This window comes from Lonchura striata, chromosome 2 (assembly GCF_046129695.1).
Source record: "Lonchura striata isolate bLonStr1 chromosome 2, bLonStr1.mat, whole genome shotgun sequence".
NCBI lineage: Eukaryota > Metazoa > Chordata > Aves > Passeriformes > Estrildidae > Lonchura > Lonchura striata.
The window spans coordinates 113,552,159-113,578,830 of record NC_134604.1 but is presented as its reverse complement, the minus strand read 5'-3'; the positions used below and the strand labels follow the sequence as shown (position 1 = coordinate 113,578,830).

The 26,672-nt window shown below is 40.7% G+C and overlaps 1 protein-coding gene across 3 annotated transcripts in view; it reads right to left on the bottom strand.

Annotated features, from left to right (window-relative positions):
* DSCAM (DS cell adhesion molecule) overlaps positions 1–26,672 on the bottom strand; it is a 445,883-nt gene that overhangs the window by 40,578 nt on the left and 378,633 nt on the right. For all 3 annotated transcript variants that reach the window (XM_021527473.3, XM_077781696.1, XM_077781698.1), the window contains exons 21-27: positions 20,889–21,042; positions 14,213–14,330; positions 13,235–13,398; positions 10,313–10,411; positions 9,570–9,758; positions 8,204–8,494; positions 3,157–3,333 (exon numbers count right to left, since the gene is read on the bottom strand). In XM_021527473.3, the coding sequence (XP_021383148.2) occupies positions 3,157–3,333; positions 8,204–8,494; positions 9,570–9,758; positions 10,313–10,411; positions 13,235–13,398; positions 14,213–14,330; positions 20,889–21,042 (1,192 nt within the window). The remainder of the gene's footprint in view (positions 1–3,156; positions 3,334–8,203; positions 8,495–9,569; positions 9,759–10,312; positions 10,412–13,234; positions 13,399–14,212; positions 14,331–20,888; positions 21,043–26,672) is intronic.

Sequence of the window (26,672 nt, the reverse complement as noted above, 5' to 3'; positions counted from 1 at the left end):
TTCTGCTTGTGTTAAGGAATTGGATTCAAAAACAAAGGGAAAACCATTCCAGGAGTACCAGAGCTGGTTTAATAGACAGAAGGAGCATTAAACCATCAGGTTTCCCTTTGAGAGTATCTGCTGAACTCCTGAACTCCAGCAGCCAAGTGACCTTTTTGTGTGATCTGGCTGATGGAACAACTAAACTGGGCAAAAATCAGAACTTTGCTGAGAAATCTGTTTTTTCTATAAAGAAGGAAGAAAAATGTTTAACTGTTTATACATCCAGACAAGTGGTAAAAGGATCAAGAATGGAAGGGCTGCTGTTCTTCAACAGAAATGGGAACTCAAACCCTTGGTCTATAAGCAGGGATACAAATGTTTGCATGCAGAGCACACTGCAAATAAATCTGCAATTCCCCCTCCTTTTTGTCAAACAGGTTCATAAAACCACATCTGCAGCCACAAAAGCAAGAATTACATCTGTAACTTGCACAAATTATTGCAGAAGGTCCCACTGTGGAGACGATTTTTTTCTGATGTAGGCTAGAGGAAATCCTGATTTAGGAAAAAAGAATATTGTGCCCTCAAAGAAACCCCACCAGGTCATACAAATCAGGTGATAATATTTGCCTTTCAAAAATTGTATGAAGGTTAATCACAACAATTACTAGAGTAAACCATTTAGGTTTTAGTTAGGACATCAAAAAAACTTGCACAAATTTGTTTTAGAAAACTTAGTAGGGTATTTTCTGGAACAACAATACTCATTGTAAGGAAAGCTTTCAGAACATGAAGTAACTTCAAGAAGAGCAGAAAATGTCAAACATGGGATCAGTCTTCAAAAAGAATGAGCAAAAAAAATTCTGAATTACTGAAGTCCTATCAGTCTGGTCTTGGCAATGCACAAAATAATAAAAAAAAAATTGAGTGAAGTTTGATGAAATGAATTAAAAGGAGAATTGAGGCCAATCAATACAGACTTGTGGTCAAGCAGCCATATCAAACAAAGTGGATTTTTTAAAATGAGATTAAAATTTGCTGAGAATTAATGACATTGAAAAAAACTCTCACTGGGATGTAATTAAATAACAGTAAATGATCATATTTATGTTTTCCTAAAACAAAGTTTCAGTAACTCAAAGTACTTTAACAGGAAGTAGCATGATGCAAAAATGAACACAACAGCTATAAAATGGATTTCAACATATTCAGACCCCAATTTGAAGCAGAGAATCATTATTCAGTATTTTTTACCCAGGGCATTTATCAGTGGTCTGGAGTAAATATAATAATATCTGATAAGAGTTTGAAAATGAAACAAGAATTTGGTATATAAAATATAAGGAAAATGCCAGATCACTAAGAAAATAATCTGGATCATAAGGTCATACATCAAGAACACAAACCAGGGCTGTACAACAGGGAATATTTTCCTGTCGCAGAACAATCAGAGAACTGGCAAATGATCTCAATGGATATAATGTTAAGGATGTAAATTATGGGAAAACTATAGAGGAAAATTAAAATACATGAATCGGTTTCATTTACCAATGAAATCATTAAGAAATGACTTTTTTATCACTATATGGAAAGGATATCCTTGGAGGGTGAAAATGATACAGAAAAGAACTTTTGTACTGTAGGGAAGTAAGACAGGACCAGATGGGATGTTGAGCTGTAGTGGGACAAATTCAGATAAGTGAGTCACAATTTTTACAGAAAAGGTAATTAAATACTGATTTCTTTTATCAAAAGTACAGACTAAATCTTTTCCACTGCCTGTGTTTAAGTGAAGCACCGATATTTTTCTAAATTTCTCATTTCTGAGTGGAAATAGTTCCAAGAAATTTTATTTTATGCAAAAGCCACCCTGGTCAGTGATCATCAGCCTTCCTCAAGGGACTAAAACTCAAGATTCTATGAATACTTGTAAATTAACCATGAAAAAATAACGCGCAGAAACATCATTTTCTAGAACCAAAGGGCTTGAGATGTCCTGCTCATTACTGGGTGGAATTCCATAGTATTTCTAAGAAGATAAAATAATACTTTATTTTTCTTGACCATATTTTTTTTAATTTAAAAAATCCCCAAAACTGGCAAGGTAAATGTCTTATAAGGTTTTGAAGAAAAAGTGTTAATACAAGCTAAACCATCCAGATGTCCTGATTTCAAGGGCTGTGATTGAACCATAAGGTTGGTTGTCCTTCTTTATATATGAATTTGCCCATGCCTTCTGTCTTTTTTTTTTTTTTTTTTTTAACTCCAAAATATTGTTACAAAGGACAAAATTAGAAGAAAAAAAGAGATAGAAGTAGGAAGGTCAGAAGGAAAATATAGGGCTGGCCCTTGTTTTAATAAGTACTTATTTTTTTGCAGATGAAAAATTGTTTTACTATTGATTCAGGTTTGGATTTGAATGTGTTTTTTTTTCCCAAATACCTTCAGGGAATATCTTCCCAAAATATCTTTTGCCAGTGCAAAAGATAAAGGGCAGCAGTGTCAGACTGCAAGGGTCAAAAACTTGGCTGTGGCTCAGCCAGGGTTTTTTGCTAGAAAAATGATAAAGCTGAATGAATTCACAGATCTAAATCTTATTCACATAACAAACAACTGAATTTGAATAAGGATTAGAGGAAAATACAGATCAGCGACAATGAAAAGTCAGTGAACAATGAAGTGCTATGTAAGTTCTATTATAAAAAATAATGGGGAAAATGTGATAACAAATCTGAGAATATCTGGTTGTATGTCCTATCCCACTAAAATCTGGCTACTTTAATTTTATAACTTAGAAATAATGGTTAGCATCTGCTGGAAAACTGAGATTCCCTCATCTTCAGAACATCTGATTTCAGCCTCCAAAAAACAAAAAACCAAAAAAATCTACTTTAAGGTTGTCAAGGGACGCAAACAAACGACAAAAGAAGGAAATCAAATCAATGAGAAATATCTTCCTTTCCCCCATGCAAAATAATAACAATGTATGTATTAATCATATTTTTTAGAAACTTATGAACAAATGAAAAATAAGGAATTTCTATAAGAAACACACACACTTCATTCTGTATTGCAGGAAAATGATCCCAGCTGGGGATTGCACACTTTGGTCACGTGCAGCCCCACTCTTATTTCACGTTCAGGCAGAGAGAAGTTCCACAGACACCCCTTTACCTCTCAGCCTCTTCAGCCTCTGCTCCCTCCTCCTCCTCCTCACGATCAGCAGCATCACAAAGAGCAGCAAGACCCCAACCAAGATACAGGAGATGGTCACCAGCATCTTCAGCCCTTCGTTGGTTCCCAGCCCTTCCTCACTTTGCACAACCGACTTGATGAGAGGTGGGATTGTACCTGGAAACAGATTCATGGCATTAGAGGCTTCTTAACAAGGACAAAAGATTGAGTTCTCAGGGAATAAGGCAAGTTGTTGCTTCAGCTGCAGGCAGAACCCTCAGCAGGATTTTTCTGTTTGGGGTGGAGGCTACATTTGTGTGTCTAATGGCCACAAACACTTAACCAGGCTCATGGTCATGAGGGAATGACTGCAGAGATAGAGATTATCAGGATTCCAGAAGAACTGCATTCATTGATTAAGGAAAACCATGCCTGATATGCAGTCAAATACTATGATAAATTTTGAGTCCTGTTAAATTATTGAAAAGCTGTAAGAGAGCTCAGAATTCCTCCCTATGTCTATTATTCCTTATTATGGGGAAACAGCACTGCTGTGACATTTCCGCTGGGCTTTGCTGTGCGAGGAACTCATTTGACAAAGCTCATTTTCTGCCACATACATCAGATTAATCCTTTGCACAGAAACATTCTGCTATCAGTTCTGAGGGTGCAGCAGTGATAGTGATCTGGAATTCAGACAGCCAACCTGATACTAATCTGCTAAAGACTGTCTGACATTATACTCATCAGTAAAACAGGAGAGTAATGCTGGATAGAAACAATCAAATTTTGAGAGGGAAACGAGGGAAATGAATCTACCAGCTACTGGCAGGCAGCTCACTTTTTCATTCTGGGACATATTTGCATTTTGAATATACCTGGCTTCCTGGTGATATATAATACTTGAACTTTTCAATTCTTTTCTTCTTTACCTCTAAGGGACGTGAGAAGAATGCAGCACCTTCTGTGGAAGGCTGTTTAGTCATGGAAGACTTCTCACTCATTTCCTGATTACTATTAAACTGCTGAATGCAACCACAAATGAGGCTATAAAATGCAGATTTGCTTGAAATGCATAGAAACACATAAGTATTGTGAACTGTGATGACTTTGGATGGAAGCTATTAAATTTTAACCAGCTACTGAAACATAAAAGTGGCTACTTACTTGCTAAAAGGAAAGGAGGGTAAGAGAGAAAAACAGGCACATCCTTTTTTACATTTTAATTGCTACATTAAGTGATATAGTATATCTCATTATGTGCGACACAGTATCAGAATAAGAACTGAGATCTGATGCAATACACTGTGAATGCCATAACCACAGTGAAAATGTAGAATCTCAAGTCCTGTTTCTTTCACAAGAGCTATTTCAGCTGCATATAAAGAGAAGCGCAGCTCCCTAAAGAGACAAAGATAAGAAGAAAAGCTACAACCATCCAAACCTATATTAGGTACTTTGGAAAATTTGTTTTCTTACAACTGTATTTGGAATATTTTTCTAATGTTCCATTGCAGTTCTTTTCCATAATTTTCTTTTTTGGTTTTTTTGGAGTTTTTTTTGTAATTTTCTGTTTCTTGAACACACAGCAGGATATTTTCATCTTGCCCTGAGATGCACATTTTGCACTACTTTAAAGGCAAATAAAATTATTAGATGAAGAAATGGAAAGAACTTCAAGCTCCTGGAGGTAATGCTAATAACTGTCTCTACATCCTCCTAAACCCTCCTGGATTTTAAAGGGCCAAAGTTTTCTCTGAATTACAGTCACAGGGACCATTAGGTTCAAGATTGCCTAAATTATGCCTTGCTTTCCTTAATACTTTGATGGAAATCAAATGATGAGTGGCCTTTTTTCACTTAAGTATGAAATGTTTAGATATGTGATTATCACTATCCATACCTCTCTCTAGGCAAATGTACACCTCATAACATTAAAAACAGGCAGTTGGAGCTTAATTAAAAAGCCATGCTGAACGTTTTCACATCACGCCTTTGTTGCTTTTCAGCAATTGCATTAGAAATTACCAAAAATTAATCCTGCTATGCATGGAGAAAACACCATTTCGACATTTGCTGTCATTCTAGGTGCCTGCTGGGAGTGGAATGGTCAAAGCTTTTTTCAGGACTCAGTCCCAGACAAACGGGGAGGGTTTGTTTTGTTTTCCAGGTCGGTTCACCATCACCCTTTGTCAGCCTGACTGGTCCCTCACAGAAATTGTCATCTGAATGTCCCTGACCCCTTTTTCCCTTTGGTTGCAGCATCTCCCACTGCACATCGTGAATTCAGGACTGTTTTCCTGTGTCCTCCATGGCAGGGAGTTCCTGGGTGGGTGAGAATCAATTAGCAGAGTTTTGAGCTGATCCAATTTAATGCCAGGGCTGCCGAGTAGCTGATCCCTGAGCTGGGAAGCTCCTTTGCAGTTCTCCACAACTGCAGCTGCACGGAGCTAAAAATATCTCCTTATGGATTGTGTGCTTCTGCAAAAACCAGGGGCAGGGAGGTCAGCAAACCTGTAAGCTGGAAATCGTTGCTGAAATGCCCAGGAACAGAGAGCAGAAAGCTGCACGTAGGTTTGTCATTAACCTTCTGACCTGATTCAGCACGGGGAGATTTGAGGGGAAGGATGCTGAGCCATGATATTCCTCAGCAGCTCTCCCACACGCAGCAAAGTGACCCAAAATCCACGTAACTCTGGGATTTCTGCAAACTTTACAAAGGCTTTATCTTAAAGCTGCTAAAGCTTCTAAGCTTGTTCTTAGCTTTTGGCATCCCAGAACTTTCATACGCTGTATTATCTAATCTTCAAAGTGCTACTCTTGTATCTGCTTTATCTGAGGGGCAGCTGTGGCCCCTGGAAGCTGGAAGAGGCTAATCTCACATCACAGGGTGAATCAAAGGTAGAGGCAGGGACAGCATTCAAAAGTGGAGCTGGCCAAGAGATTTCCACTGGCATCTTTTCTGCAAACAAAAAATTCCCTGTCTAAGGAAGCAAAAATTTCTGCATCAAATACTTGTAAGAATGATAATCATCATCATAATAATTTATAATTTCAGTTCTGATTCAAACATAGCAAATCTAGAAAATCTGAAAGTTGAAATTTGCTTTTCCATCCATGTTTTCCTCTCATAACCTCAGGGTCAGTATTTGAGCTTACTCTGCCTCTCTAAGGCACAATACAATCCTGGCAAAGCATGCTTCACAAACAAAACCAGCAATATCACAAATTGTAAATTTTCTAGCTGACCAGAAGCAGTGGCCCAGGAAATTTAATGCTGCAAATATTTTTTACTCTTTCATTTTATCCCTTTTAAAGATGCTATGCAGCAACATAAAAAATCCAAGTGTGTGCAGGTCACAATGTGTGACACAAGGGTAAGTATCATCACCCAATCAAAGAGCAGAGCCTGACAACATTTCAGATCATATCACTGTAAGAATAGTTTTGATTTGAGTGCTACAAGTGGAAATTTAAGGCTCTGGATCTGTATTTTGATATAAATTCATTTTAAGGTATGGCTTAAGACTGTTTGCCCTAGTCAAATAAAAGTGATGATAACGGAACAATTGAAAGTTGGATGCTGCCTGTGGAAAGATATTAGATAAAAAAAGAAAACCAGGATAAATTCAGTAAAATAAGAAGAAGTTAACTTATAATACTTGAAAGAGTTGTTATTATTGACAACAGCTACACTTCCCAGTAAAACAAGTCCTTCACATGCCTGGAATAACCTGGAACATTTGTGTAGTAACTGCTTAGATCCTGGCTTCCTGTGGTCCTCTGGAGAGCTGAAACCAGAACTTTGTCTGAAATAATACGTGGATTTGTGTGGCAGCTTACCAAAGGTGATATTTTTCCAAAGGGTGAGGGCATGTGTGATTAATTATCTGCAAGAGCTGCTGAGTACCCAGCACAAAGGCTGGTATAGCAGTAGAGGATGTGTCACATGCTGAGGTTTAAACCCTGCCCAAGACATATCCAACATTTCTGCCTGGAAATGACCTTGTGTGGAGGCGTGTTACCAACACAGAGTTACAAACAATTACCAATTCGATGCTGCCACAACCATCAGCTCTTGTTTGAACTCTCTCACCAGTGCTGCAGCTAAATTTAACACTACAGATGTTGCCAAGCGGTTGCACAATGCAGCACAACATCCCTGGCAACACAGCAAAGTTTTACACTGGATGTCTCCAGAAAAGTTCTGGCAATTCCCACTGGAGCAATCCAGAGCTGCCATCTGGAGCCATCTGTGCTGCATTTTTGCCAGGAATGCAGCCGTTCCCCACTGTGGAGCCACAAGTGCTCTCACCCAGCCTGGCAGGACCTGAGCTGCACCGAGTGACAATCTGGCATGTTTGCTCCTGTCCTCGTGTCCTGGGGTTTGCAGGGTGGGCAGTAACCCCTGGCAGAAGGGCAGGATGCAACCACAGCCTCATGGTCCGTGTCCTGCTGCTTGGCATGACAGAGCCATCCGTCATGGCCATTAGTTTCACTGTCCCCAGCCTGTGAGCAGGGACGATTGCACTGCCATTGCTCTGCCCTTGGAGGATGTTATCCAGAGGCTTTCTCAGAGGACAGCCTGCTTGGCTGCTGCAGTGTGTCCCATCATGGGTTTTGGGCTGTGTCACAGGGAATAGCAATTAAGCCAGACACCCCCGTGAATGGCTGCAGGAACAAATTCCATGGAAGACTAAAATTTCATGGAAAAGATGCATGAAATACTAGGAAAGGCCCCTGTAACCACTGGAACTAATGACTTTTAATGTCCTATGATTACATGTCTCATGGCTGATTGACTTCGGAGTTTTTCCAAAGTGAGGACAAATAAACAATCCCTCTTTTCTGCCTGACAGCCTACTGTCAGGAAATCAGGAGCTATTTTACATCTTTGAGACTTTAACCTCTCTGACAGCATGGCTGGCAGATTCAAAATGGGGTTTTTGAAGGGAAAAAAAAGGAAGATGAGCAAAAATAAAAAAAAAATCACATATGAAACCCAAGTAAAACGGCATCTGAGGTGTAAATTAAAGGAAATACTTACTGCCATCATAATTGAGCGTGGCAAATTTGGCTTGTTTCTCTGCACAGCCAGCACTGTTGCACACTCTCATTTGCAGCTCGTACCAGGTGGCCTCCTGGAGGTCGTAGAGGATGTAGGACTTGGACAGGGATGTCCTCTGGGCTGTTGTCCAGACCGTGGTCCCAAAGGGCCGGTACTCCAGGGTGAAGGAGGTGATGGGGCAGCCACCATCGTTCCAGCCGATCAGGTTCAGCCTCACCCGTGTGGTGTTGATGCTGGCAAAGAGCTCTTGCTCCTTGGAAAACTGTGGCTCTAGAGGCAGTGGGATATTCCAGACAAAATGCTTAAATATTGCGGATAAAACCTCTCAAAATATAAAATCTTGAGAATAATTTTTAGGGCAACCTTGATTCTAGCTTAAAGTCAGTATTTATATATTCAACTTCCCCCCCACCCTCCTTCTTAAATGTTTTTTCCCATTTTGTGCCAGACTCACAAACCCAGATTTTCAAATCAGAATGTGGAAAAAATATCCAATCATCCATTAAAAAAATTTGGTTTGTTTTGCCTTGCAAAACTTGACACAAACTTTTCCTTTATTTTTGACATTTATGCAGTTCAGAGAATGCTGCTTGCACACTCCTGCAATGCTGGCTTGGAGTAGAAATCAGACACTGGCTCCATTTCCTTCATACATAAATATACTCCCTGTCTTCCTTCAACATCAAGACAAACAAACCCCTGAATTTTTATAAGAGAAGAGGCAATTTCCTCATGGCAATGAAATGCTTGGAATTGCTATAGTCTGTGACAGTGGAGACACCCTCTTACCACGTATCTGCCAACCCATCTTAGAAAAAAATTATTAGAGATAAAAGGACAGAACATCAGCCTGTGTGGGCTTCAAGTCCCACAGCTATGGATATTCTCAATTCAGTCAGAGAGAAATGGAGAGAGATTTTACTAAGCTAAGCCTGAGAAAAAGTCCAAGAAGAATGTAAACCATTTATTATCTCTCTTTCTGTTCATATAGTTTATAGATAGGTTCTACCACTGTGTACTATTCATAGTACACCAAGAGTGTGAAAAGTTTTCACTTTAAAACCATATTTCACCTTAACAATCCTAGTTATAAAAAAAACCCACTACTTGTTAATGAAGTTTTTCACTCTTTACCTTCTAACCTCAGAGTCTCATTATTCCCATCCCTACCTCAACAACGACACACAGCCACAGCCCTTTTTGCCACAGCCATGTAAATGTTTCCAAAGCCAGTAAGATTAAAATACCCAAGCCTGTTTTCTCATCAGACCAAGGTCTCCAGCAGAGTGCAGGAGCTTTAGGAGGGTGCAGGGGATGGAACTAACATGGGATGGAACCAACGCACCTTTGCCGAGCGTCTTGGCCTCGATGATCTCGCTGATGCGCCCCGGCCCCACCCCGTTCTGAGCAGTCAGGGTGAACTTGTACCAGGTGCCACATTTCAGCGTTTCCAGCCTGTAGGACCTCTCACTGGGGCTGATGGGGAAACTGCCCCACTGCTCACTGTTATCCTCTGAGTACTGCAGGATATAACCTGGAGGGAAAGCGTGGGTCGCAACGCTATCACAAATCCTTCCAGTAAGCCAAGGAGGCATTTTTTTAAAGACCTGACAAATCCCCTGTGCAGGGAAACTTACACCTCTCCCCTGACTAAAAGATACCAAGAAATGCAATGCATTTTGCCTGCTCTGACAACAGCTTAAATACAATTTTTTTATGATGGCTTCAAAGGGGAAAAAAAAAGGATGGATATTTCTAAGGACCCTTCAATCAGCAACAACCAGATGATGAACCTGCACCTCCAAAATGAGTGGTTAGAGATTACACATTTGGAAAATCAGATAGAGCAACTGTCATAACAGCTGAGGAGAAGTGATTAAATGTGTGAATAAACCACCACAAAGACAAACTGCAATTTACTGAAAGCTGTTATCACCATGATAGTGCACATTAAGGGTTGACAGCAATACAGATTGGGTTGTTTTTCTTTTTTTCTTTTTTTTTTTTGGAGCCATTCATAACTTTATACTAATCCTATCAGCGTATGATAATTGAGTAAGAAGCAGCAATTAATCTGAATTACATTACCTCGGATAGAACTGCCACCATTGTCTCCAGGTATCCAGGAAAGAGTGATAGAGGAAGATGTAGTTTTGGATACAGTGAGTCTTGGCTGGTCTGGTGGAACTAGATGGGAAATAGTTAAAAATAGAAAATGCAATCAAATGGTTTGACACGATGTTAATCACTTCTAACAGTCATTTATCAAATAGCTGTTTTGAGTTGCAAAAAATGCAAATGATTTCTGTCAAAGTGTCTGTTTAGCTGACATATTTGGTTAAGACAAGAACAGAAAAGCTCTAATTTTTTTATTTTATTTTATGCACAATTTTGTCTTTCAATTCTTAACCTTTGTTTTTCTCTGATTTTTTTGCATCTGTCCTGTTAGACCTCAATGGCCCATGAGCTACCCAGCCATTAATTTTCATTGTTTTTGATATCTATTTTGAGGAGGATATAAAATTTTAGTGGCAGGAAACATGTGCTGTTGCAAATGATGTCCCACTCATTCCTGTGTTTGCAGGCTATTATGGCAAAAATGAAAAAAAGGTGCAAATCAAGGGCTTCTGCCAGTGCAAATGTGAGAGTTAATTAGGTATCATAGGTAGATTTGTGACTGGAGGCAGATCCAGTCCTCTTCTAGACCACTGAGGCTTTTGGTATAAAGAATTCCCCACCCTGTCAGCAAAGACTGTGAACACTTTTGTTCTGCTGCTCCCCATAAACATTATGGGAGATGGAAGATCAAGGTTCCAAGGACCAGTTGCTGACTGAGTTCAGGAATAAAACAGAGGTTTCACCTCTCATCCACTTCCCAGCTTCCTTTAGAGGAAAATCATGGAATGGTTTGGGTTGGAAAAGACTTTAAAGATCATCTCATTCCAATCCACTGCCATGGGCAGGAACACCTTTGATGAGACCAGATTGCTCCAAGCTCTGTCCAGCCTGGCCTTGGAGGCTTCCAGGGATCCAGGGATATCCACAACTTCTCTGGACACCCTGTGCCAGGCTCTCACCACCCTTACTGGAGGAATTTCTTCCAGCATTAAAGGGCAGAGTCTTGCCACATCTCAAAAAGTTGCACTGGATAGGGCAAGCTGGGAACTAGGAACTGACATGGGGATCTGGGGCTGGAAGTGGACTGGGAATGTTCTACTGTCAGAAATGTAGATAAAATCAAGCTTTGCTGCCTCAAGAATAAGGAGTGAGGTATGGACAGCGTCCATGCTTGCAAAGGATCAAGAAGCAGCAATGAAGATGGGATGGAAGTTTGGGAAGGAGACACAGCAGGATGGCCACAGCTCCTCTGGCACAGGACAGAAGAGGGAGGTGGTGTCAGTGACCCGTGCTGGCAGGAGCTGCCCTTGTCCTGACACAGCCCATGACCAGGCAGGACAGAAGTCCAAAATGCTCTGCTGTGTCCAGCATTCTGCTGCCAGAGAACACTGCCTGCTTTGCCTATGCTTAAGGGGCAGCCCCTCCTGCAGAGTGAAACTCCAGGGAAAGCTCCTCACTGCAGTTCATGTTCGAGTCATCAGATTGCAGAATAATGGGTGCTGATGTAAGGCAGAGTCTGCTGGTTTCCAGCTATGGATTACTTCAAAGAGAAGTTGATTTTTTTTGCCCTCACAGGGCCAAACAGGGCTGAAGAAAACAAAAGAGACAGTTTATGCTCTGAAGGAAAATTCCCTCTGTGAGATGGATTTGTTCTGTTATTCTGAGTGGCTTGGTTGATTCCATGGAGAGAGACTGCACACACTACACTGGGAAAGATTTATTGCAAAAGCCTTCATCACATCTACACCCTATCTACAAAAAATGGTGGTCCCACATATTAAAAGCTACTCTTTGTCTGTCCCTTAGGGAAGTAATATTGATTTGCTTTTAGCTGCTGCAGTTCAATAACAGCAAATATATGCAATTAGAGAAGTACTTAGTGAAATATAAATATAAGGTTTCCATTTGACGGTGTTTTCTCTCCCTACTTCCTGTTGTGGTCATGCTTCAAACATCACAGAAGAGCATCTTTAGTTTCTGTTGGATTGTAGGGAAGCTGCTAAATGCCAGTATCTGCCATGATGTTTGTTCTAAGACTTAGTGGAATGGTTTAGGCAGGGAGAGAGGGACTGCAGTGGAAACAACCTCTCTGTGCTCTCATGTGTTGGCACTTGAAGTTTAAATTCCACATCCAGGAGACGGATGGTCCACTCTGGTACAAAAACTTGCAGTCATTTGAAACATTTGTAGGATCTGCTTTAGTGCAAGTGAGCAAGGAAATCTGCACAGGGAATTCTTGGTATGTGAATACACAGGCTCCGCTTCACTTTATTCTTAGTTTATATTCTTATATTGTCCCTGCTTTTGTACATATCAACACCATCCCGGGTGCTCTTCGTGCTTTTCAACATGAATTTAAAATGTAGGTGGAGGAATGCATTAGCTGAAGGGGTACTGATGTTTCATTTCCAATGCTTCCTCATATTCACCTCATCATAAAATTCTGTGCCTGCATAATGAAGTTTTTGTGCAAGGTCTCAGCATGGAGGCAAATTTCTGCTGATAGCTTTTCAGGAGCTAAATTAAAGGCCTTCACATCTTTCTGAATTTTGTAATATTGAAATGATACATGTGATATTTGTAAGGAGAAGGCAGAAGCTGATACTTTCTGTGTGAAGAACTAGAAGATAACTGAATGCAAACACACAGTTGTCAATCTTACAAAAACTCACATAGAGACTTAACTGAGTGTGCAAATTGTTTCACCTAAAGCACCATTTTCTACATCATAAAATGCCTGTGGCTGAGTCAAATGACTTATGTGTGAATTTGGAAGAATTAGATTTGCACTAATACACATAAATACGAATATTTTACATTTCAAACAGACACACCTCTGCATTACCAGTAAAAGCAGTGTTAATGATTCTGAGGTAGATCCAACAGCCTTACCTTGTACCTGCAAATTCAAAATGATTTCATCTGAGCCCCAGTTGTTGCTGGCCACACAGCTGTAGTAGCCAGAGTCCTCTGCTTTCACAGTCCTGATGACGAAGCTGCCGTTGCTGAAGATGCTCCTTCGCCCATCAATCATCACTAGACTGGGTGTCCCGTTACTGCCTCACAGGAAACAAAGTGCATACATTAAAGAAGTTACAATCAAAATTACTCACAAGTGGATTTTTTTTTTTTTTTTGAAGCAGCTAAGAATGGAAAGAGAGGAAAAAGTGTGGAGTGAGGTGTGTCCTTTCAATGAGACAGCAGAGCGTTTTCTATTGGGAAACATCTATCATTTGATTAAAAATGAACTTTTCCTGGACCCAGTGTAGTAAAAACAGAAATTCATTCCTTCCTTAACTTGTTATTTCATAAAAATGCTGAAATGAGAGTATAGGCAGTGCCTGGCTATGAAGTTCATCCTTATGAAATCATAGCTATTTACATCAGTGCACAAGATGGTTTAATAGCACTGTAGTTTCCCTGCTTACACAGTGCTTGGATGAAAATTATTGTCCGTGTGTGTTTTCAAGTGGCTCTGTCAGACTGTGAAACTAAAGCTGAGAACAGAATAATGGAAAATTAAGTATGTGCAAGACATTTACTGCCCACCTCAGCACAAATCACTGTATCAAGCACTTTGCTCTCTCAAAATAAAATCTTCCTGTCTTCCTGAGGATAAAACAAAAACACTCCTAAGTATTACATTTTGAATGCTTACCTTTAGCCCTTCTTCATTTTTTTTTCCCCTTTGATGCCCTGTAATCACCACAGCCAATTAGCTGAAGGAATATCTAAACTCCTTATCTCCTGTGACCAAATCACCACCAATCCTTCTCCTTCCTGCCAGTGACCCAGGATCAGCCTCCCCACAGCCCTCGGGATTTTAAGGAAATGGAATTTCTCTGAGCTGTACGTTTAGTTGCTGGTTACCTATCCTTCATCCACTTGACTGTTGGAGCAGGGTCCCCCACGGCTTTGCAAGGGAGGACAATGTCCTTCATCCAGGGCGTTGTCACCGTCCCGCTGAACGTCAGGATCCTGGCAGGAGCTGGGGGGGAGACAGCAAGAGAGACTGACGTGAGGTGTCCATTCATACAGCCCTTGGGAGGGAAATAGAGACACCTACAATTAAAGGGGGGAAACCAAACCAATCTAAAAATGATGGGTTTACGGTATTAATTCCTTTTAACTTGTATTATTAGCTATTTATTCAAGCAAAATATCAGTTTCTGTACCTGGAAGACAAGTAACTAAAAGAGAGATGAGGCATGGCATTGAAGAGTCTTCGTAAAGAAAGAGAGCAAACCTAGTTATTTATCATCTTTACTAACTTTTATATATTTTGGAGTAGAAGTCATGGATGAAAATTATGTCCAAGGGATGCTTTTCTCAACACTTCCACCAAGAATAGTCCACAGCTGACAGGTGTCTCATAAAAACTAAATTATTGATACATCTTTTCTACAACAATTTTGATATTAAGCAATATTAAGCAAAATAAACCTTCATGTATATTAGTACATTGTAGAGTCTACCTGAAATCCACAAATGTGAACAAACTGAAATTAATTTTTCAGCTCTCAGATCACCTAAATATATATATATATATATATAATATTACTTGTGTACTTTCAGTTTATAGATTATGTTAGAACTTCATTTGCTATTCCTCAAAAATGACCCTTGGTAGAAATACACGTTCTGTTGGACTCTAAATTATACATTTTAAAAGCACATACTGAATACAGATAGACAAAATACTGTATTTTTTGTCCTGATCTACTTCAATCGTGCTCACAGATCAGAACTTATACTTAATAATCCACTTTGCACCAATTAGGAAAGCATGAAAATGAGACCTGGCATCAAATATAACTGGGACAGTTAATCTGGAAAAAGATTCATGCATAAAAGAACAGGCCTTGAAAAATTAAGCAAAATTACTTGAGTAGGCTGCAATGGGACTTGAGATATTCATGAAAAGAAAAGACTTCACAGATTATACAATCAGTTTGGACTGTGTCGCCTATGTTCTCTTCAAGCACTGTTGAAGACCAAGCTTTTTATTCCCCTCTGGTCAAAATTTTAACTAAAACAGAGCTCTGAAGTTTAACCCTTTCAGGACAGAGCTGTGGTTTGTGCTGCCCTGGGGAGGTCGGACACCAGATTGCTGCAAAGATACTGGGCAGTCAGAAGCCCTGATGGATCAGGCTGGTTTTTAAGATTTATTTTTCTTCTCATTATCCTGCTCTGATTTTGTTGGTAGTAAATTCAGTTAGTATCTCTAATTTGAGTCTGTTTTGCCCGTGATGGTATCTGTCTGTCCTTATCTCAACTCATGAATCTTTGTTATATTTTCCCTCCCCTCTATAGCTGCAGAGAGGAGTGATGGAGAAGTTCTGGCACCCACCCACACCACACCATGAGGCTAATTAACCAAAGTAACTCAAACAGAAAAATGCTCAGAGCACCCAGAGACACAGAGTGAAATGCTGACACTGCTGAAGTTGGTGTTAGAAGTCACATTTGTCTTCAGTGGTGCCAGGTTTTGCAGCAGGAGGTGCCTCGTGGCTCTCGTGCCATCTTTGAAAAGCAGCAGGAGATGCTGTCAGCTCTACCTACAAAACATCTGTGAGCATCTGGACTGCTCAGGTTCCTGTCCCGTGCAAAATATCCTCTTAAACATGAAGTCTGAAAACTCATTTAAAATTGACTATTAATCATTTTCTCTGTGCCCTTCCCACATTTCCAGTGTTGAAACATCCAGCTACTCCCAACTGCTGCCAGTTCCTGCAGGACAAAACATGTGGAACACAGAAATCCTGCTGAAGCCTTCAGCATGGCATGACACCACTGTCAGCAAACTTTCCATGTTCTCCTTCTGCTTATAATAGTTATTTCAATGTGAATTCTTCCTTAAGAAGTCATAGGCTGAAGATCAGATGCTGAAAGTATAACATTAATGTTGTAGCTCCTGGTTTTCAATATCCTGTATCTCTCATTTTACTGAGATGTGTGGAAGTAACATAAATCTCACAGGAGCCTAAGCCACTGGTAAGATGATAGACCATGACTCAGAAAATCATCAGAAAAGCACAGTGCACTATTTCTGTGAAAGCATTCACAGCTTTCTATGGATTTTCTTATTCCTTCCATGTACCGAGTGCTTTTAAAAGAAATGGTAAAACAGCAGGAAATTTTTCAAGACCAATTTTCTTTATAGCTGAACTTCAAATGATGCCCTGAGACTGCTCAAAGGTGCACAAAGAAAGCTAGAAACAAAATAAATGTCAACTGAAATCCACCTCAGAGCAAGAGGTTTGAAATTATAGCAGGCATTCATGAGGCAAAAAAGCCTGGAATCTCACAGACTTCTTTCTTTCGAGCCATGGGAATTTTTAGAATCATATGGGTAAGCTGCAGGGTTACTTCTTTGTTATCAAAGCTACCCACATGCCTACACACCTTCCTCTAGCCTTACATTTGATGACATGGAACTAGATTAGGGCTGTGTCTGTTCCTATTATTTTTACAAATGACCCAATTATTAATTGAAGATAAAGAGGTTCCTTCACAGAACAGTGCGCTCCCTTATGATAACGCAGTTTTCTGCATGTTTGTTTGTTTAAATTACAAATCCTCTAACCTACATTTACTGCCACAGAAATAGAAATGGGCAGAAATTCTTTGTAAGAGGATGTAACACACATGGATTTTTCTTCCTCTAGAGGACACAACTGTGTTTTAAAGGTGAACTTCAGAAAGAAACTGAACAAGAGCTATGACATTTCAGTGCAGTTCAGCTAAAAAAAAAAAAAAATAAAATAAAAGCTCCAACAGTGAATAGCCCGGATTAGGAGATTCTTTCATTTACTTTCTCACAGAAGAGGGTGGGCAGGCCCTGGCACAGGTGCCCAGAGCAGCTGGGGCTGCCCCTGGATCCCTGGCAGTGCCCAAGACCAGGTTGGACACTGGGGCTGGAGCAGCCTGGTACAGTGGGAGGTGTCCCTGCCATGGCAGGGGTGGCACTGGATGACTTTTAAGGGTCCTTCCCACCCAACCCATTCCATGGTTCTCTGCTTCTAATATCCCCTGTACTCCAGTCTGATCCAAGAAACAGAGCAACATGTACTGTCATGAGAACCCCACATTTACATAAGTAAATGGTACTTAAAAACATTAAACACACAAAGCAATGCAGAATAGGGGGAAATCTGTTCAAAATTAATTATCAGGTAGTTCAGAAAACCAGGGGAAGCTCAAAAGTCAGAGAGTTGTCCCCAGAGGATCAGATTGCCAGGGGTCTGGATCTGTTATTGTCACACTGGCAGCAAATGCCATTCCCCATCAGTCATGGTCAGTAAATCAGAGGGACAAGTACGTGCAAAGTTTTTTGTCTTCTGAGTATACTTGAAAGGCTAAACCCACTTCTTTCAAGTCAGCAGTGAAGAGTAATTTGAGGGGCAGAAGCACAGCTTGCTTATGTGGAGGCTGAACTTTCATTGCCATGATTATTTTCTGTTTGTTGGGGATTTTTTTTATTATTTCTGTCAGTTAATTACAGAGAATAACAATCTGTTCTGAGAAATGAAGACACTAAAGAAAGAAAGAAATGTTAACTTGAATTAAGCTTTCATTTAAATTGGACTATCCATTTCACATCAAACCCCTATCTAGACATTCTCATTGTTCTCAAAGGAGTTCTTAAAGGGGTTATAATTAAGTTGACATAATTCAATTCAAAGTTAACTCTTATTAACTGTCGTGATGGTATCATTACTTGGACAGTTACTGTGCAGCAAGAGGAGAAAAAAAAGGAACAAACAACTACAAAATAATGGCCCACGGGATGTTTTTGCATTGGGAACTTAAGGCAAAACCAGGCTTTAACTGCTTCTAACCTCGGGATGTGCTGTTTGCTACAGATATAGTGGGGGGGGGTGAGAAAGGTCTTTGAGGCATTGAGCTCTGCCCATCCTTCCTCATTGTGCAGCCACTGCTCTCAGCACTGATCACCACTTTCTCCCAGCCCCCTAAAAAGCTCTGTGATGTATTCATAAAGGAAATTTTGTATGTGATACAGTAATTTCTAACATAGCTGCATCCAAAGTCTATAAAATTGCTATCTATCAGTATTCCTAGTGCCCATCAAACCCTCCACAAATGGATTATTCATTACTTTTACAGTCCTGAGTGCATGTAAGAGGCTTTTCCTGAGGATCATCTACTGCAGACTTTATATTGGAGCATCACTACAAACTCTAAGGTTGACTGGATGCATTCTACTGTCCTTTGAAATAAAGTCTTCTTCAGATTGACCTGCTTATATTGGAGTAATTAATTATTTTTTCTTTTAAGTCATCTTGCCTTTTCATAAAAGTTATTTTTAAGTTCACTTATTTGTCATCATGGATTATGTTATATAAGCTTCAGAGGAGCAGAATTAATTCTGGTAAGCTGGATCAGTTTAAGTACATGTGGGTCAAGTTGCAACTTCTCAGTTTTTGGCAAACAGAGAGCAATTGCATACTGCAATTTCTCATAACTTGAGGTCATGAATATTGGTGCCCGCAAAGACTGAATTGATCTGTGTTCATCTTTGAACATTTCCCTCTTGTTCATCTTTGAACATTTCCCTCTTTTTAAAATGCATAGGGCATGGCAAAAGAGAACTTCTAATGCATTTTGTGCAGGGTTTGCCTGCAGCCTCAGTCTATTAGGATTGCACCATGTCTAATAATTTTTGCCCTTATTTGAGCATCTATTTTTATGCTCATTTTTGTTTGCTTTTTTCTTTTCAACACCACACATTGATTACACACAGGTGACAGGTGACTGACACCTTTGCCTTTTTTCCTGAGTTGTTCTTACATGATCTTCCTTCATTAGTGTCTTTTACACTCTCAACCCCCTTTTAGGATCTCAGCTTTGGTCTCACTGATGTCCATAAAGCAGTGTGCACTTGTGCTACAATGGAAAAGCTCCAGATTCTTCAGATCTGAAGAACTTTGCAGCTTCTCCACACTGGAGAACTGTCATGTGCTCAAAAAGTAACCTCCAAAATCAGCAACACCATCCACCATAATCACTGAATCCTAGAAGGGTTGGGTTGGAAGGAAGGTTAAAGATCATACAGTTCCAAGTGACTGCCATGGGCCACTGTCCCAGGCTGCTCCAAGCCCCAGTGTCCAACTTGGCCTTGGGCACTGCCAGGGATCCAGGGGCAGCCACTGTCCCTCATCCCTCCATCCCCTCCACCCTGAGCTCAGCCCAAAGCTTCTCCTGTGCAGGTGAACAATCCCAGCTGTACCAGCCTTTCTTGCCAGCAGAGCTGCTCCATCCCTCTGCTCATCCTGGAGCCTCCTCTGGGCTCTCTGCAGCAGCTCCAGCTCCTCCTGGGCTGGGACAGGGCTGGGGCAGCTCTGCAGGTGGGATCTCACCTGAGCAGGGCACAGGGACAGAATCACCTCCCTCAACCCTCTGCTTAAACTTCTTTTTATGCAGCCCAGGGTAACAGCTCTGATGTTAATCCACCAGCATTAAAATGATGATCTACCAACTAGATAGGTAGGAACAGGGAGATTTCCCATGGTGATGGAGTCTGCTCTTCCATGCAGAAAATGCTTTCATGTTGGTGGCACTAGGCTGAAGTTCAGCAAAGCCATTTCAGAAAGAACCTGTCATCATAATGCATTAGACACTTTATTTTACATCTTTACATCATTAAACACCCAAGTGAAGAATTAGCAGGCATGTAAAACTGTAAAGCCAATTAAATGTATCTAATTTTGCAGCTCTAGGGATCTGTGCATTTCTCTGCCCATAGTGGCACAGGCTGTAATGGTACTAAGTTGAGTAGTAAAAAAAAAAAAAATCAATTTGAAGACCCCATGTAGAGATTGAGTGGGATGAGACTCTTCTCACTTTGCTGTACAAAATGTTAGGCCTCCATTTCCAAGCCAAGGTACTCTAATGTTGCAAGCATCACATCTCAAAAGGCAGAATCCACAGGCCCCAGCAATATCTTTTAATAGAACAACTAATACAGCTGGAAATAAATATTCAAGATTTGAGGCACATTATCCTTTCATCATAACTGAAATAGAAGCAGCAAACTTCAAAGCTAATGCAAGTAGAGAACAATTGTTCAGAGTTTAGATATGTTAATCAGACCATTTTATACAGAAGATGGTACTTGTGGAGTACACAAGAGATATTACTAAGGAAAGGAATGATAAAGAAGTTACCTTGTACAGCAAGGAAAAGAAATATATTCAGAGGAGGAGAGGCATCATCTGCAAATCCCCTGTACCCAACAAGTGAAGATAAAAATGGCTCCAAAAAGCCATCTACTCCCAACGAGTGAAGATAAAAATGGCTCCAAAAAGCCACCAATTCCCTTCTAAGGCAGGCTGGATGAGTTACCCCCTGGAGGAGCACATCATCCCCTCTCTGCTGACTCCATCGAAACTTGAGCAACGACCTGCAAGCCGTCACCTGGCCTTTTGCAAGGTGACAAACCCCACCCTGGAGAGGCCACAGGAGTGGTCAGTTCTGCAATGAGCAGCACAGGAGCCTGGCTGGCTCTGGGCAGCTGTCCCTGTACCTTTGGCCAGCGGCTCCACCGTGATGATCTCGCTGCTGTTGCCTCTCCCCGCAGCCGTCACGGCCACCACCCACACGCTGTACTGGCGATTCCGGCTCAGGTTGGGGATTCTGTAGGAAAATGAGTCGGGAGAGGCTTCAAACTCGCTGATCACCTGTGGTGGAAGAGACAAATGTTTCCAGGCTAAAATAAGCAGTATTTGGAGAATGGAAAATGTGAGTGCTACAAAGCCTGTTACTTCAGGGCTCTTCGGATGGGTATTGATTGCTCTGAACAGATGGCAGATGGCAATAAACAGAGCAGACACAGTAACTTGTTGCAATCCATTCATATTCAGTGAATTTGGGCCTGTGCCTTGTTTACAGATTGGTTTTATTCAGATTAGGACTTTTATGTGCCATTTATTTTCACAGGGTTGGATAAACAATGGAAGTGGATAAATATGGCTAAATTTTACCATCAGTAGTTCTGACAAAATGATTTAGCTCTACACAAAACTTTCCCAATGGAGGATTCAGTGCTGCATCTGCTGTGAAATCTGGAGTTTTCTATTTCTGTCACCTAGAACCTTTGATGTTCTTTATTCCTGGGTTTTGGTGGCTTATCCCTTCAGCAGTGGAGTGAGGCATGGAATAAAACTGTGCTCTGTAACAGACTATTCAAACTTCCCCCAAATCCAATTTTGTTTAACCACGACATTACTTCCATTCAGAGACTCTCAGCTGAAGGTCATCTCAGCCAGTTGGCTGCATTAGCAGGGAAGGACAAGTGCTGGAAGAAATGCCAGTTCAGTCTCTCCTCTGTCACTCAAGTGCCTCGGCCCAAGGGCTGCAGCAGAGCCAACCAGCTGCTCTGCAGTCCCTGCTCATCCATGAGAGCTTCTGCATCCTGCTCGCAGCAAACTGTGCAGGGAAAGGTGTGGAGGAACACAGAGTTCCCTCCAGGGGGCTTTGAGAGCCTCAGCACATCCTCCACAGGAAATATGAGGAGGGAAATCTCAGCTCTGAACAGTGTTACAGTGCTCAATATCGCCACTTTTATTTCTGACATGGGCTTTGTGATGCCTGCAACGTGAAAATAGAGGGGTAATGAACCAGTGGAATGAATAATACTCACTTCCCTGTGCAGTGCTGAGTGTGGTAATGGCTAACTAATGCTAGGCTAAAAATAATTAGAGGGTTAATGACGTAGAAAAGAAGATTTTAGCAGGAATCAGCATTAAAAATAATGCATCAGTGTAATCTAAACTTGGTTCAGACTGACAAAGTGTGCAAGGAATCTCTTTGATATACAAATATCTGCTTGTGGTGAAGGCCAATTCCACCTGATTAGCATTTCAAAAGGCACATTGACCTGAAAACATTGGAATATGTAGTCCTTCAAAGTGAATTCCAAATAAATAAGAGATGTTTCTGAGATATCATTAAACACCTCTCCAGGTCAAGTAGCAGTTTCAGCCATTCATTCTATGCTGAATGGGTCACTGCATTTCTCTGTTCTTGAGCTGGCCTCTCCTACAGCCTGGGGAAGAGGGTAGTTCACCTCCTCTCACATTTGAAATCCAGAGTGAAGACATCTGTCTCTAAGCCAGGCACCTCAATCCCTTCAGAGACCATGCAAAGGCTCCTACAGGAACATAATTTGCTCCTTCCACAGACAGTGATTTTTCTGAGAAGACAGGCTGGCTCCAGTGAGGCTCCCCAGGCTCAGAACAAGCCCAGAGGGGAACATGCCATATTTTCTAGCCAAACTCATTGCCCCTTTGCTTGTCAAAATGCCAACCTAGTTTGTCCCATTTAACCAGAGTTTGCCTGGGTTCCCACTTCTGATATGAAGAGGTCAATGCAGCCAGACACCTTTATTATTACTTGAAATATTGCAGCAGGTTTTGAGAACCAGCTGCCTTGACATTTACACAAGAATATTGGACAAACGCCCGTAGCTCGACAGGCTGGATCTTTGTGAGGTCATACATAAAAATTAATGTATTGATCATGGTAGAGGAAGCTGAAATTTAATATTCATGAGGCAGCATCTCCTATGGTTAATTTAAAAGTCAAACAGGCCAGGCTGTCTCTGGCTCCACACATTATTGCAGTTACCTAGCACAGGTTCCTTCTAAACCACCAGCTGCCATGGCACATGGATACAGCACTTAGGAACAGGTAAACATCACAGAATTCCTTAGGGCTAACTTTCATTCCAGCAACCATCAGCTCCCTCTCACTGGAACTCCAAAGATGGAAAACCAGCAAAATTTTCTGCTGTAAAGCTTTTAAAATGCCTTGGTTTAATATCCTTTCTTTCTCCCAGCATCATTCATCCATTTGTATCTGTGGCTATTTTAAATGTAAAGTTAATTATTCTCAGAATTAATTTATTAACTGAATCTGATAAGTGCATCTTCACTAAATTAACGACTCTCATTTTCCTAAAACAAGCTGCTATAGCAAAAGATTTTGGTTTCTCACTGGTTAACACACATCTTGCTTTTCCTCAGCTCACATTCCCTTTTAAACACTTGGGGATGCTTCAGTGACAAAGAATCGATTTTACTTTAAACTTTTGCCTGTCATTTCAATTAACCTAACATGCCAGAGACTTTGATTACACAAGGAGAAAAAAAGGCAGCTTTGTCAGCAAAGAGAAGATTAAACAATTGAAATAAGAAATATTTAAAGGAATGTCACCTTGTCACATATTGGCCCGTGCATGTACCAGTATAAAACACAAACTGCTGTTCAATCTTAGAAGCAGTAACATGCTTGCTCAAGGGATTTTTTTCCTAACTGCTATTTTTCTTCAGCTTATAGATGATGGGTTAATTTTTCTTCTGCCTTTAGCTCACGGTCTAAGAAGGAGAGACAGAGATCAGTCTCTGAAGGCCAGCAAGGTCTGTGAAGAGCAAAATGAAATCAAAGTCCTTTATCAGGGTGTAGTCAATCTACTTCCCCAGCCAGGCAATGGCAAGAGATGCTGAGGAAGAGCTGGTGCAGAGAACATCATTTTCCTCTGCAACTTGAGCCCTATTGGTGTGCATTTCTTTGTACATTTGGAAGCAGCATGCCATCTCCTGGCATTTCTGACTTCTTTAAAGCACAATTTAATAGGTAATGTGCATAAACTCTGATCCCTCTGGCTTCTATTTTTAATTGCCTGCTCTTAACACAACCTGGGAAAAAAATCAGAAGAGTGCTATAGAAAAAAAATACACTTCTAACAGTTTTCCAAGAAGTCAGGGAGTTTCCCAAGCAAGGAGTTAAGACAAGAGACAGCATTTATTGTGGGGTGGAAGGTTACTTAGTGAAAGGTAGCCTGTACCTTGCTTACAGCTGGTTCCACACAACTTCTGATTAGGTAAGTGAGCTACAGATCTCTATGTCTGTTCTCTGCAAGTTGCAGGAAACCTGGAAGTGAACTGGGAAAGCCATATACAGACTTTACGGACATGAGTGAAAAGGAAGAAACAGCCCAGGCTTGTGGTGTGTGTTGTGAAGTATATATATAAGTTGGTTGTGTTTTGGCTGCCTCATGCTGAAAATTAAATATAAATATAAAAGTATAAACATAAGTATAAATATCAATATATAAATATATAAAATATATATAAATATATAAATATATTTTAATATAAATACATAAATATATACATATACTGCCTAGAGTGGGATGTGTGTTTTCAATCCAATTGTAGGTGGAAAATATGGTATAATCTAAAAATGGAACTGAAAGGACTCTGAGAGATCACCTGAGTCTATCTTTCTTCTTTAAACCAGGTTCATCTGTGTCTGCACAATTTCAAACAGATGTTTTCCCCAACCTGATTTTGAAGATTTACAATAAAAGGAGATTTCGCAACTCCCGAGGCTGCACAATCTATTCCACTGTTTAACTAATCTAATGATTAGAAATAGGGATTTTTTTTATAATCTAGCTTGAGTTTCCTGCTGCAGTTTCAACCCACAGCTTCTTTTCCAGTCTATTAGGAACATGAAGAATAGATTATTACCTTGATCTTTGCACCAGTCTTTAATCTACATGAAGTTTTATCATTTCTTTCCCCACCAGTACCCTTATCTTTTTACAACTAAATAACTCTGGTGCTTTCAGCATTGTCCAGAAATCCCATTTTCTCTATCAGTTTCTCTAATAACATCTTCTGTTATCCTTCAGACTGTCTAAAGATGGTCCATAGCTTTCTCATCATTTCCAAACCTGCACTCAACAATTCCAGGGATTCTCATTTGGCTTCTCAGGACAGGGTTATAAAGGCTGTTAATGTTCACCTTGGGATGCACAATAACCTCAAAATCCTCTTCTGAAGAATCAAGAGAATTGCTCACTACACAGTACTTTTGCTGTTGGTTATTCAGGGTACCCATTTTCTTGCTAAATTTTATCCAACTTTTTCCAGACCAATTTCCCAGTTCATTCAATTGCCTGAATTCTCTTTCTGTCTCCTGTGTAGATGCAATCCCTGCCAGCCTGGTATCCCCTGCTAATTTAATAGGCAGCTCTCTATTTCATTAGCCAGGTCAGGAATGGAGCCACTGAACAGAACTGGGCTCTGGAGAGACACTGAGGCTGCTCCCTCCTGCCCACAATGAGCCATGGTTTATTTATTTTTGTTTGCAGCCTCCCACAGTGCAGCACTGAGTTTGTTCTATGTGGCTTGAGTTAAATCAGTGAAATGCTGTTTGCATAGCTGGGTGTCCCTCAAAAACATCCCTGCTCAGGGCTCAGCTCCACTGCTAAATGGGAGAGAGCCAGCAGTGAGTGGGGCACTCCATCCCAGTGATCCACACTGATTTTTAACTTGGTGACAGAACCCAGGCTTGGTTCAGGGGTTCCGTGTGGTGGAAAAATCTCTCCTCCAACCTGTGCTTCCAAAGAAAGGCTCAGTATTCTCCTGATGTCTGGTCTCAAGGCAGTTTATTGCAAGTTATCTAAAAGATTTTCTTCTAGAGCTGTTGTGGTTTGCTCACAGCTCAGGCAGAGGCACACACACACCCTGACATCCTCTCTGACCCCGACTGCTTCTTCTCTCCTGCCCAGGGCTGCTGCTGTCTTTTATATGGTACATTACGTGTTACATGGTTACAGTTTTTCCCCAATACCTATTACCTATATTAAATGGTGTTTTTCTATCTTTTATATGGTACATTACGTGTTACATGGTTACAGTTTTCCCAATGCCTATTACCTATATTAAATGGTATTTTTCTATCTTTTATATGGTACATTACGTGTTACATGGTTACAGTTTTCCCCCAATGCCTATTACCTATATTAAATGGTGCCTTTCTACTTTAAACCAATCTGTGAGTGCCAACATCACCAAGAACATGGAGGTGAGGAAGGAGAAAGAGGGAGGACAGGACAGGCCCAAATCCCTCCACCTTAAAACCTCTGACCCCCATGTACAAAGTAAAAAACCCCCTGTACAGGTGTTGAAACCCCCTTGTACAATACTAAAAAATTCTTCCCTCTACTTTGTGACTACTTCTACTCTAAGCTTTCGTGACTTCTTATTCTTCCTGCAAGGTTGGTAAACCATTCCATGGTTCAAATCCAAAATCACAGCTGTTTCCAGCTGCCTGCCAGGGTCTCCAATGTTTCTGACCAGTGACTGGAACCTCCAAAAATGTCTGAGGGATATTTTGAGTTCCAACACTTGGTGTGTAGCTCAGTTTTGTGCTGTTCTAAATAGCTCTTTTCGAAACAATTCTGCTTTGGAGCAGGCTGACATCAGTCACTATCACATCCTGCTGGGGCCAGGTGCTG